General features: G+C 46.4%; 1 protein-coding gene across 9 annotated transcripts in view; it reads left to right on the plus strand.

Moving 5' to 3' along the window:
- The window catches only part of SNUPN (snurportin 1), a 36,469-nt gene that overhangs the window by 10,380 nt on the left and 10,294 nt on the right, over window positions 1-15,795 (plus strand). Inside the window, exons 1-4 of one of the 9 annotated variants that reach the window (XM_058736983.1) lie at window positions 6,343-6,462; window positions 8,582-8,645; window positions 10,025-10,187; window positions 11,854-12,001. In XM_058736983.1, the coding sequence (XP_058592966.1) occupies window positions 10,030-10,187; window positions 11,854-12,001 (306 nt within the window). In that variant the 5' untranslated portion in view covers window positions 6,343-6,462; window positions 8,582-8,645; window positions 10,025-10,029. Of the gene's footprint in view, window positions 1-6,335; window positions 6,463-6,871; window positions 7,028-7,089; window positions 7,110-7,159; window positions 7,323-7,451; window positions 8,208-8,581; window positions 8,646-10,024; window positions 10,188-11,853; window positions 12,002-15,795 lie in introns of those variants that run through there. The other 8 variants (XM_058736982.1, XM_058736986.1, XM_058736984.1 and 5 more) reach the window with 8 other exon arrangements.

Genomic DNA, 15,795 nt, shown 5'->3' on the forward strand with positions numbered 1-15,795 from the left:
AATAGTGGTGATGGTGAATACAACATGGTAAATGTAATTAACACCATGGAGTTATACACTTAAAAATGTTTAAAATGGGGGCACCTGGGTGGCTCAGTCGGTTAAGCGTCCGACTTCGGCTCAGGTCATTGATCTCGCGGTTCTTGAGTTCAAGCCCCACGTCGGGCTCTGTGCTGACAGCTCAGAGCCTGGAGCCTGTTTCAGATTCTGTGTCTCCCTCTCTCTCTCTGACCCTCCCCCATTCATGCTCTGTCTCTCTCTGTCTCAAAAATAAATAAACGTTAAAAAAAAATTTTTTTTAATGTTTAAAATGGCAAATATTTTTAATATATATATTTTTTTGAGAGAACATGAGCAGAGGACGGGTAGAAAGAGGGGTGGACAGAGGATCCAAAGCAGGCTCCATGATGAAGGCAGAGAAAAAATGGTAAATTTTATGTTACAGTTTACCACAATATTTTTTAAGTTTTATTTATTTATTTAAGTAATCTCTACACCCAGCATGGAACTCAAACTCACAACCCTGAGATCAAGAGTCACATGCTCTTCCAAATGAGCTGGCCAGGCACCCCCACAATTTTTAAAAAGTGAAAAAAAAAAATGGGAATGGTTAATAATAATACATTAAAAATTATGGAGGGGGGCACCTGGCTGGCTCAGTCTGTAGAACAGGCAACTTGATGTCAAGGTCGTGAGTTAGAGCCTCACATAGCTGTGGAGCCTACTTAAAAAAAAAAAAAAAAAAAAAAAGTTAATGGAGCACCTGCATGGCTCAGTCAGTTAAGTGTCTGACTGTTGATTTTGGCTGGGGTCATGATCTTACAGTTTCATGAGTTCAAGCTCTGAGTCAGTCTCGGTGCTGACACTGCAGAACCTGCTTGAGAGTCCCTCTCTCTCTCTCTCTCTCTCTCTCTCTCTCTCTCTCTCTCTCTCTCTGCCCCTTCCCCGCTCAGCTCCCCCACTGTCTCTCTTAAAGTAAATTAATAAACTTTTTAAAAAGTTTTAAAAAATTATGGAGAGAATTAAATGGTTTAATTCCTACAAAGTGCTTAAAGGAGCGCCTTGCATGGGTTAAAACCTAAAGCTTAGAGGAAGGCAAACAAACAAACAAAAAAAAGACCTTAAAATTCAGCCCCTCCTTTCTTTCCCTCCCCAGGTCACAAAAGAAACTTGCAGGAAAGGCAGGGAGCTAGACTTGTTACAAAAAAGCCTAATGGATGAAAAAAAATGTATATACACAGTGGGCAGGAGGGCAAATTGATACACCCTCTCAGTCAACTTTACAATATGTATCAAGAACCTTAGAAACATACATTATATACCTTCTGACCTAGAAATGTCATTTTCAAGAATTTAGCATAAGTAAATTATGGGTCTTTGCAAAAAAATAGCTACGGGGATCTTCATCACAGTATTTATAATACAGAATAATAGCGAAAAGTTGAAAATGTGTCCCAAGGGGACTGGTTAAGTTATTGGATATCCTCAGGGTGCCTGGGTGGCTCAGTTGGTTGAGCATCTAACTTGGGCTCAGGTCATGATCTCATGGCTCATGAGTTCCAGCCCCTCATTGGGCTCTCTGCTGTAAGCTCAGAGCCTGTTCTGGATCCTCTAGGCCCCTCTCTCTCTGCCCCTCCCCCACTTGCGCACACACCCTCTCTCTCGCTCTCAAAAATAAATAAAACATTTTAAAAATAGTATTGGATATCCTTATGATGAAACACAACCATTAAAAATTATGGTAGCAAGATAGCCCATCCCTTCCACATCTGGAGTGGGCCCAAGGTGCTGCTGGTCACACTTTGAGAAGCACAAGCCTTGTGCCTAGTCCAGTGCTTGGCACAAAGCCAGCACCACCACAAACGCTCCAGATCATCTCCCAACAACTGAGAGGGTGGGAGGCTGACTGGCTGCAGGCAAGAGTGGGCAAAAAGAAAGAGAAGCAGGGGCCTAGCCCTGCTGATGACTTAAAAGTGTGACTTGAGGCACGTCCTCTTGTGCTGGGCCTCACTCCCTCTCCTCTCTTAAATAGCAGAAGGCTGAACCACACTCTGCTCTTAAAGTTTTTGCTGTGGAGGAGAGGATATAAAAGAGTGCAGTCAACACTTAAAAAGAGGCAGCAAAAAAATTAGAGGTGCTTTGCCTGGCCCAGCAATCCTCAGTCCTGACCCAGGATGAAAGCTGTATGAACGTTAGGACAGATCTTGGTCTTCGCATCTGAGAATGGCCCCCACTGTCAGTCCCCAGGGAAGTTTCCAGAGGATATCCTCCTCCCCACCAGCCCCCACCACCATCCAGGGCTGGGACTCTTCCTAGCATGGGGAGGGGGCAATGTAGAGGTGAACCAAGTCACCCATTCAGCTCACCGGCTGAAAATCAGGAGCAAAACGAGATCCCTTAAAATACAGAGCAGGCAATGTCTGGTGGGCTAAAGATTAGGAACTTTGGACTCAGGAAGACCTGGATTAAAATCATGGGCATGCACTTTGGTCTGCAAGAAAGAAACCATCTTGGGCTCACCTAATTAGAAGTCGATTTATTCATTTATTTATTTGTTTATTTATTTATTTATTTATTTTTAATGTTTATTTTTGAGAGAGAGAGAGAGACACAGGGTGCGAGTGGGGGAGGGGTAGAGAGAGAGGAAGACACAGAATCCGAAGCAAGCTGGAGGTTCCTAGCTGACAGCACAGAGCCCAATGCGGGGCTCGAACTCATGAACCGCTAGATCATGACCTGAGCTGAAGTCCAGCACTTAACCGACTAAGTCACCCAGGGACCCCAAAGTCAACTTACTCACGATATGTCAGTCAGTTAAGGGAAAGGTGATCTTAAAACAAGAAGTTAAGCACTAATAAAACAAGATTTTTGATGATTTACCGTACATGGATGATCTCACTTAACTATAACCACCTTGGAGGTAGTTACTATTATTAGCCACATTTTACAGAGGGGGAAACTGAAGCATATGGAGGTGAAATAACTCACATGGCCACAGAGCCAGCGGGTAGCTGAGTCTGGATTTGGACCCAAGCCATCCAGCTCCAGAACGCAAGACTCTAACCTCTCTGACATGCTTCCTCTCACCCAGAGCTGAGCCCTAGGGACAATGTAGAGGTGAACCAAGGGCACCTTGGTTCCTTCCTCTCACCCAGAGCTGAGGTGAGGAATGGAGGAGAGGAAGTGTGGCTCCTCTGAGCTTTAGGGTCTCCTATGACTGCAGTTTCTGCATCCTGGCTCATGTGACAACTGTTAATACGTGACTTTGTCACTCTCAAGTCAGAGTCTCCCTCCTGCTGAAGAATCCCTCTCCTACAGGGTGTCTCCAAGTGGGCAGTGAGAAGCTCTGGTCCTCAAGATGGCTGAGAGGGTGAAGGGCCTAGGCCTTACATCACTTCAAATTACATCAGGAGAAAGCTGTTCCCTTGCCAATTCTCTTTCACTTCCAGTAACCTCAAGAGGAATGTCTTGGCTGGGGGACTGGACTTGAACACGTGTATAATTCTTATTTACCTCCTCCCCTTTTTGAGAACAGTAAGCCCTCCCTGCCACCACTTTAGCGCCAGCCTTGCTCACTGGCCTCCTGATCCATCGCTGCCCGCTTCAGTTCCCCACTGAGTGGCCAGTGTTTGAGCTCTTTCAAACTCAAATTTGGTTATCTCATAACTTTGAAGACCTCCATCTGCAATGCAGGTAAAATCCAAACTCCCCATTGCGGCCTACAGGCTTCGGTGTCCCGCCTGCCTCTGTGACTTCATCTTCCCACCGCTTCTCCCTCCTCCCTGCCTTCTGTCTACCCCTCACACAAAGCCTCTCTGGAAATGGGGTCAGTCTCCCTGTCCTCATGACTGGCTCCTTTTCATCATTCAGGTCTTGACTCAAATGTCATCTCTGAGAGGAGTTCCCTGAACACTGGCCCCAGGACCCACCCCACTTGCTCTCTACCCAGTCACCTGAGCTCCTTAACACCGGTCTGCACTCAGCTATAGCACCTACCTTTTGTCTTTCTCTACTACACAACTGGGCTGTAAGCCCCTGGAGGGCAGGGACTGGGTCAGTCTGAGTCATTTTGGTATTTCCTGTGGCCCAGTACCTAACCAACGGTAGGCATTATACACGCATCTGTTGACTGATGACAGAGTGACACTCAGGGCTCCTAATGAGAGCCTCCTCTTTTGGAAATGGCTGGACACCATCCTGCTCCCAAGCTTCTCTGTGTTAGGTAGGGATTCCTCCTCCTGTGGGCACTTACCGGATGATTTTAGGGGGTGCATAGATTCTACCTTAAATAACATTGAATTATGGAGAGAGAAAGTGGACCTTCCCTTTTCTGTTCTCTTTGGATTTTGCTGATTGTACAAAAGAAAAGTTCTGTTTGTGTTACTCCATGTCACTTCTCCAACACTTGCTAATCTGATTCTTACAAAGTCCTCAGTCTCACAGTTTTCTGCACTTACTAGTATTTAGCTAGATTATAACATATACTATTTTCACAGTGTATATATTTTATAGATACTTTGTTAAAGTGGGAAGTGATTTAAAGAAATGCTACGGTGTTCCTCTTTTAAGTTTATTTTCAGAGAGAGAGGGAGAGACTCTGTGTGTGTGTGTGTGTGTGTGTGTGTGTGTGTGTGTGTGCAAGCGCGCGCGCGCTTGCACACACAGGGGAAGGGCAGGGAGAGGGAGCTAGAATCCCAAACAGGCTCTGCACTGCCAGCGCAGAGCCCAAGGCAGGGCCTGAACTTAGGAACCATGAGATCATGACCTGAGCTGAAATCAATAGTCGGACACTCATCCAACTGAGCCACCCAGGCTCCCCTATTTAGCTTTTTATTTTTTTATTTCATTTTATTTTTTAAAGTTTATTTATTTTTGAAAGAGAGCAAACACAGCAGGGGAGGGGCAGAGAGAGAGGGAGACACAAAATTTGAGCTGTCTGCGCAGAGCCCAACACAGGGCTCGAACCCACGAACCTCGAGATCGTGACCTCAGCCAAAGTGAGACACTTGACTGTCTGAGCCACCCAGGTGCCCCTGTTTAGCCTTTTTAAAATAGTAAATTGATTTAAAGACATTAAGCACAGGTGTATGTGTATGTGTATGTGGCCAGTGTTGTGAAGGTGAGGTGCCAATGGCTATAGTTGGGGAACTAGAACACTGTTCTAGGCAGAGCAGGCCCTTGTGGAACACAGACTGGCTCCAAATGAACCCCTGGGCCAAGTACCATTTAGTTTGCTCTTTTCAGTGATATGAGAAGTTATTCAGCTGAGTATGAATGAGGGACTGGAGCCTTTTTTCCTGGACCTCAGCTCATTTTGCTTTAATGTGTAGGGCCTTTGTTCTTTTCTGTGCAGCTCTGACCACTTAGTGTGACCTCCATCCATAGTCATGGGTAGAGAATGGTGGTTCTGGGACACAAAATACTTAATATCCTGATGTCAAAGTTCCCTAGTGAAGTCGGGCCCTGGGCTTTTCTTTGTCTGTCTCATAAATCAGGCAAACATGTGCTATTATTTGAGGATGCATCAAATAAATAACCTAGTGCACAGCCTTGCTCAGTCGGACTACTGAAAGAGTCGGACTACTCACTGGGGCTCCTGGGTGGCTCAATCGGTTAAGCACCAGACTTTGGCTCAGGTCATGATCTTGAGGTTCATATGTTCGAGCCCCGCATCGGGCTCTGTGCTGATAGAGCCTGGAGCCTGCTTCAGATTCTGTATCTTCCTCTCTCTCTGCCCCTCCCCCACTCATTCTCTCTCTCTCTCTCTCTCTCTCTCTCTCTCTCTCTCTCTGTCTCTCAAAAATAAGAAAAATTAAAAAAAAAATAGAGCTCACCTAAATTCTGAGGCCCAAAAAATTGGGTCTTCCAGGACCCCAAGCACCCATTACCCTCTGTATCAATCTGATCTTGTGTTTTTTTGTTCAAATGGATGGTGTCATGTACGTAAAATATGTAGCAAGTAACATCTTGGCATTCCTTGGACTCAAAACGTGTATTTTCTGTAGTGTAGTAATATCCAACTTCTCTGTAAGTCCAACATTCAGCAGTTCAAACGTTTGGCTTGAAAGCTGTGTGATTTTGGTCAAGTACTTAACCTCTCAGAGCTTCAGTCTACTTCCTTGTGTTATTTGGAGATTAAAGGAGATAATGCATGTGAAGCAGTGTCTGGCTCAACGTAAGCATTCAGTAAATGGCTGTCACATCTTTAGTTTGCGTCTCATCAGTCCTCTCTCCAAGAGGCTGCATTCTAATATGATTATCTCTCCTAAATCTCGGCTGCTTCTCCCCTCCCTACCCCTTTGCCGTAATCCCTTCAAGGAATTCACCAAGGTCGACTGAGTGCTACTTTTTGTGCCAGACGCTGCCTTCTTAAGCAGCAATCAAGCCAGGTCCCTGCCGTTGCCAAGCCCACAGCCGAGTAGGAAAGAGACTCCCAAACTGAGCAAACGGGCCGTAATTGAGGTATGTCGCCGGTGTAGTAAGAGCGAAAGGGACGGGAATGTCTAATTGAGACGGGTGTGTGAGGAGTCGGGGGCCGGGGGTGTCGTCCAGGCAACCGGCACTGCCGGCATAAGAGAGAGAGCGGACTGCCTGTACTCCTAAAAAGCGGGCGGATCTGGGGGAAGCTTCAGGACCCAGGGCCTGGAGGGCTTTGAATGCCCAGCCCCGAGATCGGGGTTCTTCCCGTTGGCGACAGGAGCCCCGAGGAGCTTGTGGTCAGGCCTCGGCAGGGCCAAGTCACCGGGCAGGAATGGTCCCGAACAGTGCATCACAAAAGGACCCCTGCCTGGGCCAACCGAAAAAGCGCCAGCCAGTGAAGGCGGAAATAACGGCCCGCGAGCGACCGGACGGCGGCTGCACTCCCGGAATTCACGATGGTGGGCGGAGCCGGAAACTCCCGGCGCGCGGCGGGTGGGCCCGGCGGCGCGGCAGAGGCCAAAAGGGTGGGCCCAGCCCTCCCTGAGCAGCTGATTGGTCTGCCCCCGTCAGCAGTGGCCGCGGCTCCTGGAACTGTCACCTCCTCCTGGTGAGTCCTGGGTTCGAGCCTGGGCCCCGCCGGCTCCCGAATTGCCCCTCGGCGCCCGGCTGCTTCTCCCTCTGGCCGGCTGGTACTCCTGGACTCCCGAGGCGTCCCCTGGAGAGGCAAAGCCAGGCTCAGGCTCCCCTTGGGCGCGCTGCCGCTCTTCTGTTACAGGCTGTCGGGCCAGGACCCCTCAGGGACTTTTTGTGGGGGAGGGGCGAATCGTGCAAGGCCTAGGGGGCCGCGCTCCTAGAGAAAGGCAATGCGGGGCTGTGGCGGGGAGGACGACCGAGTGGAGCAGGTAGTGTCCCCGGGGCTGGAGCCCCGTGGAAGCAGTAGTGGAGGCATAGATCCCCGCCTGGGGAGTGGGAGGCGGGGGCGGCGGAGGGGGGAGGAGGAGGCGGCAGAGGCGGTAGGGGACGCGCGTGAGTCTGGCTGAGACCACCCGGGCTAAGGTCAGGACCCTTGGAGAGAGCCCCATCCAAGGAATGGGTTGAAAGAGCAGGAGCCCGCCAAGAACAGCCACAAAGATACAGAGGGCCGCCCCGGTATCCAAGGCGTGTGTAATGATTTTGTGATTCTTGGCGGAACGGGAGGCCACACCAAGATAAAAGCATGGCAAGGCCTAATGAGTGTATTTCAGATTTGGTCATTACTTTGGTAAGCCGAGGACATCAGGAATTCTTTAAAAGATTGTGTTATAGAAGTGTTTAGACGTGTACACAAGTACAGGAAAATACGGAAAATAGCATACCATTATGAATCCCACGTAATCATCACCCAGCTCAACCACAAATGGCCACCCTGGTTGCATTACAAGTATGTTAAGATTCACTGGGGCACCTGGGTGGCTCAGTCGGTGAAGCCTCCGACTTTGACTCAGGTCAGGATCTCGTGGTTTGTGAGTTGGAGCCCCACAATCGGGCTCTGCGCTGACAGCGTGAAGCCTGCCTTGGATCCTGTCCCCCTCTCTCTGCCCCTCCCCAGCTTGCACTCTTTCTCTCTCTCTCAAAAATAAATAAGCATTAAAATTTTTTTAATTAAAAAAAAGATTCACCTCAAAACCATACCAGTAATATGTCAATCTTAAATTTAAAAAAAAGTTCCCTTCATGTTTAATGAGTATAGAGGTTCAGTTTTGCAAGATGAGAAGAGTTCTGGAAATTGGTTGCACAACAATGTGAATGTACGTAACACTACTGAACTGTAACCTAAAATGGTTAAGACGGTAAATTTTATGTCATGGGTTTCTAACCACAATTGTTTTCTTAAGTTCCTCTCAAATTAAAAAAAAAAAATGCTGCAAATTAGGGGGGGGGGGATCTGACTTCAAATGTGCAATGGAAAGTAATTCATTGCCAAATAGAGACCCATAATGTTGTTATTAACCATGGAGGCTCTGGAATGAACCTGTTGGTTTTGGTGCTCAGAGCAGTGGGACCTGGCCTGGGGTGGAGTTTAAGCACTGGGGATGCCTTCTGTTTTATACTACACCTAAAGGGTTAGGCCAGCCCAGCTTTGTGAGTCTGATTTCTCCTAAATGTTCTTTTTTTCTTACAGTCTGAGGCACACCTTTAACCCTTAGCTAAGCTCCTATGCCCTTCATACCTTCATTCACAGAAAGGTGAGTGACGTGTGAATTCACCTCTTTCTCTCTACTCCCATTCTTTAGGGCACACCTGGGTACTCTGTCTCCAATCTACTCCATCTCCCAAATGTACCACATATCAGTCTTTCACACACCTTGGTGTTAACTGGTAGGTAGCCTTCTACATCTAGCTCTTTGACAAGTGAGTCCTACATGGGTAGCCCTGAAACCTTCCTTTTGTCCACTCCAAACAAACAAACAAACAAACAGACAGACAAACAAAACAAAATATACCATGAGAAAGCAACTGCCAGGTTTGGGATTGGGGCTCCTCTTGTCTTGCTGTAAGGGCCCAGGACCAGTATTTCTCCTGGAGCTAAATTTTCTAACGTAAGTTGGCATTTATTAGAAAGTTAAACAACAATTGGGTAAAATCTGCATCAGCAAGTTATATTAGAGGGACCCCTGGGTGACTCAGTCAATTAAGCATCCAACTTTGGCTCAGGTCATGATCTCATTGCTCATGGGTTCGAGCCCTACATCGGGCTCTGTGCTGACAGCTCAGAGCCTGGAGCCTGCTTCGGATTCTGTGTCTCCCTCTCTCTGCCTCTCTCTGTAAGAATAGATAAACATTTAAAAAAAAATTTTTTTTTAAAGGGAAAGTTATATTAGAGGGGTGCCTGGCCACCTCAGTTGGTGGAACACGCTATTCTTGATCTTGTGGTGAGTTCAAGCCCCACATTGGGTGTAGAGCTTACTTAAAAAAATAAAATAGGGACACCTGGGTGGCTTAGTCAATTAAGTGTCCAACTCTTGATTTTGAATCAGGTCATAATCTCAGGGCTATGGGATCAAAGCCCCACGTCAGGCTTTGAATTGAGTGTGGAGCCTGCTTGATATTCTCTCTCTCTCCCATAGCCCTCTCCCCTGCTCACGCCGTTGTCTCTCTCTCTAAAATAAAATAAAATAAAATGTGTGCATTTTTTAAAAAGTTATATTAATATTAAAAGTTATTGAGTAATGGCTATTTAGAACTACTCAGGAAAAAATTAGGTACTTGATCATATCACTGGACATCAATGATGGTAAAAAGAAATTAGTGACGGGCTAATGGTGATGAATGACAAAGCAAAAGTTAGCAGGGTGAACTTGATTTGTCTTGATGTATATATAAGTTTATATCGGTACACTGAGAGCTATCAAGATGATAATTATTGAAATATCTGCAGGAATTAATGTTATGCTCATATATAACTCGTTTACCCTTTAACTTCCTCTCTCCCCATGGAAACAGTTGTGATTTTGGATCAAGTGAGTTTTTTTTAGGAATGTAGCCATCGTGTTACATCATAACTGCCTGTACACAGGAGGTGATATGAAATGAATGAACCATTTTCTTGTGTTTTCCTTTGTAGGGAAGATGGAAGAGCTGAGTCAAGCCCTGGCCAGTAGCTTTTCTGTGTCTCAAGATCTGAACAGCACAGCTGCCCCACACCCCCGCCTGTCCCAGTACAAGTCCAAGTACAGTTCCTTGGAGCAGAGCGAGCGGCGCCGCCGACTATTGGAACTGCAGAAATCGTAAGGGATGCTTTAACTCTTTGCTTTCTCTTTCCAGGCTGGGAGCCTCCAATCAGGAGGCTCTAGGCTTGTTTCTTCGAAGTAGACCCTTAGTAGGTACACCTTGCCCATGAGGTTGGGAGGGGTAAATCCTGGCAGAGGTAGACATCCTTTATACCCAGAGCTTAGGAAAAGATGGAGACATAGGGAAAGGCTGAAGTTTGAAAGCAAAAGCTCAGTTATTTGGTTAAATTTTTCTTTTTTCCCTGGCAGCAGCATTGAGCTTTGCGATTTAGGGACTTGGGAAGGCCACACCCAGACTTCCACTCCCCACATTCCCTGTGTGGCTTCTGCACTCTGAATCCTGGCATTGGTGTGGTCTTCCTGTCTGCCTTCAGCCCGAATGTTTCTGTGGAGCCCTTGAGAATTCAATACAAATAATTCCACAGGGAATCTGAGGAAATGTCTTCCATACACTTAATTCTCAATGCCAAGATGAGCAAGCAGGGGAAGAGAGCAGGATAGGAGTGTCTGAGGCTGGGCTGCTCTGAAATCAGGGCCTATCCTTGTATTCTGAGTACAACACAGGCCTTTTCTGGGTAATAAGGAATAGAGGATTAGAAAGAACTAATTTTTTTTTAATGTTTATTTATTTTTGAGCGAAAGAGGGGATGGGGGAGGAGGGGCAGAGAGAGGAGGACAGAGGAAGTAGGCTCTGCATTGACAGCAGAGAGCCCAACGCAGGGGCCACATTCATGAACCTCTAGATCATGACCTGAGACAGAGTTGGATGCATATCCAGCTGAGCCACCAGGTGCCCCTTCCTTATTCTTGAATTAAAACACCATCGTGCTTTCATATGCCTCTCTGGTGTGCACCCTCACGTGAATGTGCAAGAACTCATGTGTCTGAGAGTATCTGAGGAGAACCGGCTGAGCTGGTCTCACTGCCTCCGTAGTGGATTTCTTGCCTTAGCATTGAGGGAACCAAGTGCAGGAGGTTACGAGGTATCTACAGATCACTTTGGAACAATTAGGTTCCAAACGGTTCTTATTCTTTCTTAACTAATTGCCCAAGCTTTCTAGAATACGTAGTTTTTTTCAAAAGAGAGAAGGATAACAATAAAGCAAAAACAAGTAAAAGATAGATTAAATCGTAAGCTCAGAGGCCTGTTTTGAAAGTTAGATAAGAACTAGAAGAAGGCCTGGCCGCTCCTCAGAAAGCTACGGAAGTTGGAAAATCCCAGAAGTGGTCCTTGTTTTAAACTCCTCACCACGTCTCAGTGATTCTTCTCTTCCATCACCCAGGGCCTTTGGACTAGATGCCTGCCAGGCAGGAAAGTGTCAGCTCTCACCTGGGTAGAGGTGTGGGAGTCTGGAATGGGGTGGGTGGGAGTGGGGTCGGCTTTTCCAGCTAGTGAACCTTGAAAATTCCTTTCAACGTTTTACTTTGCCCGTTTTTAAGAAATTCTGAGGAAGGCTGAGTGGGTTCAGAGGGTGCTTCCTATCTAGGACCAGTGAGGGGGCCATGACTAGTTTAGCCTTATGAAGGAAAATCTACCATCTCTTCCACTAGAATCCCCAGGGTCTCTTGAACTTGGGGCCTTTGAATTCAGCTAAACTTGTCACATTGTAGGGGGTCTTCCTATGAGACATAAAGGCCTGTCCTTGTGCCTTCTTTCCTCCAGCAAGCGGCTGGATTACGTGAACCATGCCAGACGACTGGCTGAAGATGACTGGACAGGGATGGAGAGTGAGGAAGAAGATGATAAAAAAGATGATGAAGAGATGGACGTTGACACTGGCAAGAAGTTACCAAAACGCTATGCTAATCAAGTGAGTAGTCCAGAGGAGGTGAGGCCAGGTCAAATCCCACTAAAGGAAATGTTGCCATAAAGAGAGGAGGAAGAGGGGGCACCTGGGTGGCTCAGTCAGCTGAGTGTCTGACTTCAGCTCAGGTCATGATCTCGAGGTTCATGAGTTCAAGCCCCCACATCGGGCTCTCTGCTGTTAGCACGGAGCCTGCTTCAGATCCTCGGTTTCCCTCTCTCTGCGCCTCCCCACTGATTCTCTCTCTCTCTTTCTCTCTTTCTCAAAAATAAAGTAAACATTAAAAAAAAAAAAGACGAGGAGGAGACGGGAGAAAGGAATGGGGATAGCAAAGAAGCTGCTGCTGTGCATGAAGTGTATGGACTAGGGAAAGAGATGGCTTACAGTGCCATGTGCTGACTGGGGGTCACTGAGGGAGGCTGTGGCTGGTGGGTTTGAGAACATTTACACCCTACGATAACCAAAGGCCGCCGGCCTGCTGCAGGAGACCTCTGAGCTATGGATACACTAACAGACTGCATGCACTTGTCATTTCGTAGTGGTAGCTGTAAAGCGGTTCCGGATCGGGCCTGCCCAGTCCAGCACTGCCCCCACTCCATCTCCTAGGTTGGTCGTCTTTCCCAAGCAGCGGACTACCATGCCAGTCTTGGATCTTCACAGTCAGATGGTGCAAGGTGGGAAGTACAGCTGCCCTTGAATATGGGGAGCCTGCACGGCCACCCCAGCCAGCCAATTGGCCTACGTAAGGTTGAGGCCGTAAAACAACGGCTGACTATAACAAACGTGACTAAGTGGCCTGTAGGTTGCAGAAAGAAACTGGTGTGGTTTGTGGAGCCATAGGAGAAGCAGGCATGGAAACTGTTCAGTGCTTCAGGCAGTCCAGGTATTCTAGAAGGCAGGGTATCGGTCCAAGTGGGATTGGGCATCTACCTTTCTATTATATTCTTCTCTCTATAACCCAAGTGTCTTGTTACCTCAGAATCCTTTCCCACCTTTAGAATATGGTTTCTGGGTGCACACACTCCCATCTTCTTTCTGTGCCCCAACTACAGCATGGATAACATCCTTTATGACAGAGTATAGTTCAGTTCTATTCAGCAAGCATTGTTGAAGGCCCTGCCCTGTATTAAGCTAGGCTGTGTGTGGGAAGGTAGACAAGGGCCAGAAATGGCCCCTGTGCTCCCGAAATAAGTGGAGATTGTGGTTTTTGCTACAAGAAAGTGAGATTAACTTCCAACAGGGAAGGAAGTAGGGTTGTGAAATCAGGAAAAGGTTAACGAACAAGGAGGCAGGTTTGAAGCATGAGTAGGACATTGATAGGCAGAGGTGCATTCCAGGCAGCAGGAACAGGATGAGCAAGAGCCCTGAGGTGGGAGGAGTATATGGTGTGTTGAGAGCAGTATGCAGGCCAGTAAGGATAGAGCAGCATAGGCTTAGGGGAAGGAATACAGCAGAAATAGGTGCAGGAGGGGTGCCTGCCTGGCTCAGTCAATAGAGCACATGACTCTTGATCCTCGGGATTATGGATTTGAGCCCCACCTAGGTGGAGAGATTACACCTTTAGAAAAGATTACATCCTTTAAAAATGACTCATTCTGGAAAGTACAAAAGCCCTGAGTTTGGGGCACCTAGGTGACTCAGTCTATTGAACTTTGGACTCTTGATTTCAGCCCAAGTCATGATCCCACATCTTATGAGTTTGAGCCCCATGTCCAGCTCTGTACTGACAGCAAGGAGTCTGCTTGGGATTCCTTCTCTCTCTCTCTCTCTCTCAAAATAAATAAACGTTTAAAAACAAAGAAATATGTGCAAGAGTTTAGACTTTATTTATTTATTTATTTATTTATTTATTTATTTACTGATTTTAAGGTTTTTGTTTGTTTTGTTTTCTTTTTTTTTTTTTTTTTTTTTTTTTTTTTTTTTTTTTTTTTTTTTTATTTTTTTATTTTTTTTTGGGACAGAGAGAGACAGAGCATGAACGGGGGAGGGGCAGAGAGAGAGGGAGACACAGAATCGGAAACAGGCTCCAGGCTCTGAGCCATCAGCCCAGAGCCTGACGCGGGGCTCGAACTCACGGACCGCGAGATCGTGACCTGGCTGAAGTCGGACGCTTAACCGACTGCGCCACCCAGGCGCCCCTGTTTTGTTTTCTTTTGAGAGAGAGAGAGCATGAGCAGGGGAGGGACAGAGAGAGAAAGGAAGAGAGAGAATCCTAAGCAGGCTTTACACTGTCAGCACAGAGCCCTGCTTGGGGTTCAAACTCATGAACCATGAGATCATGACCTGAGCCAAAATCAAGAGTTGGATGCTTAACTGACTAAGCCACCCAGGTCCCCCTAGACTATGGTTTAGATTTCGGGGAACCACCAAGAATTGTTGAGCCAGGGACAGAGTTGAGACTTTGTATGACATGCCCATCAGTGTATATAAAAGGGTCTGGAAGAGAGAGACTGTAGTAGGGAGCTTAACTTTGCTAAAACCATCTGATGATGAGTGCTGAAGGCAGTGAAGGTGTAAAGAAAATGAGGTCATGAATATGAGAAGTATTGCCAGGTTGAACAGATGGAATTTAACAGTAGATTGGATAGAAGAGGCAATATGAGAAGTGGTTAAATGTTTAAGCTCTGAAGTCACATTGACCTGACCTCAAAGCCAGGCTTTTTGTTGACCTTAAGCAAGTTACTTAACCTCTCTAAATCTCTGGTTTCTTATCTGTAGATGAGGATATTTACAGTACTATTTCATAGGATTGTTAGAAGGATTAAATGAGATAGTGTACCCTAAATACTTAGCCAGGAGCCCCACAAGTATTAGGTACTATTTTTTTAAACAGCCTTGAGATAAATTCACATACCATACAATTCACACATTTACAGGGTTTTGACACATTCAGTGGTTTTTAATATATTTACAGGGCTGTGCAACTGTTACCACTATCTAATTCCAGAACATTTCATCACCCCAAAAAGGACCCTCATACCCATCAGCAATCAGTTCCCATTCTTCCTTTCCCCCAGCCCTTAGCAATCAGTAATCTACTTTCTTTCTCTATGGATTTTCCTCTTCTAGACATTTCATATAAATGGAATCATACAAGATGTACCCTTTTTGCCTGGTTTTCTTCACTTAGCATAAGGTTTTCAAGGTTCATCTGTGTTAGAGCATGTGTTAGAACTTCATTTCTTTTTATTGCCAAATAATATTCTGTTGGGGCGCCTGGGTGGCTCAGTCAGCTAAGCATCCAACTTCGGCTCAGGTCATGATCTTGGGGTTCATGAGTTCGAGCCCCACGTCGGGCTCTGTGCTGATAGCTCAGAGCCTGGATGGAGCCTGCTTTGGATTCTGTGTCTCCCTCTCTCTCTGCCCCTCTCCCGCTGTGCTCACTCTCTCTCAAAAATAAATAAACATTAAAAAAATCTTTTCTGTTGTATAGATATACTACACTTTGTTTATCCATTTATCCATTGGTGACCATTAGAGTTGTTTCCCTTTTTGGCTATTGTGAATAATGCTTCTGTGAACATTCACACACAAGTTTTTGTGTGGATATGTTTTATTTCTCTTGGGTATATACCTGGAAATGGAATCACTAGGTCATATGGTAACTCCGTGTTTAACATTTTGAGGAACTGTCAGGCTGTTTTCCAAAGTGACTACAATGTTTTACATTTCCACCAGCCGTGTATGAGGGCTCCAGTGTCTCCACACCTTGCCAGTGCTTGATATTGTCCATCCTTGTGAGTAGAGCCACCCTAGTGGGTGTGAAGTTGTGTCTCAGGGTTTTGATTTGCATTTCCCTA

This window comes from Neofelis nebulosa, chromosome 7 (genome assembly GCF_028018385.1).
Source record: "Neofelis nebulosa isolate mNeoNeb1 chromosome 7, mNeoNeb1.pri, whole genome shotgun sequence".
Taxonomy (NCBI): Eukaryota; Metazoa; Chordata; class Mammalia; order Carnivora; family Felidae; genus Neofelis; species Neofelis nebulosa.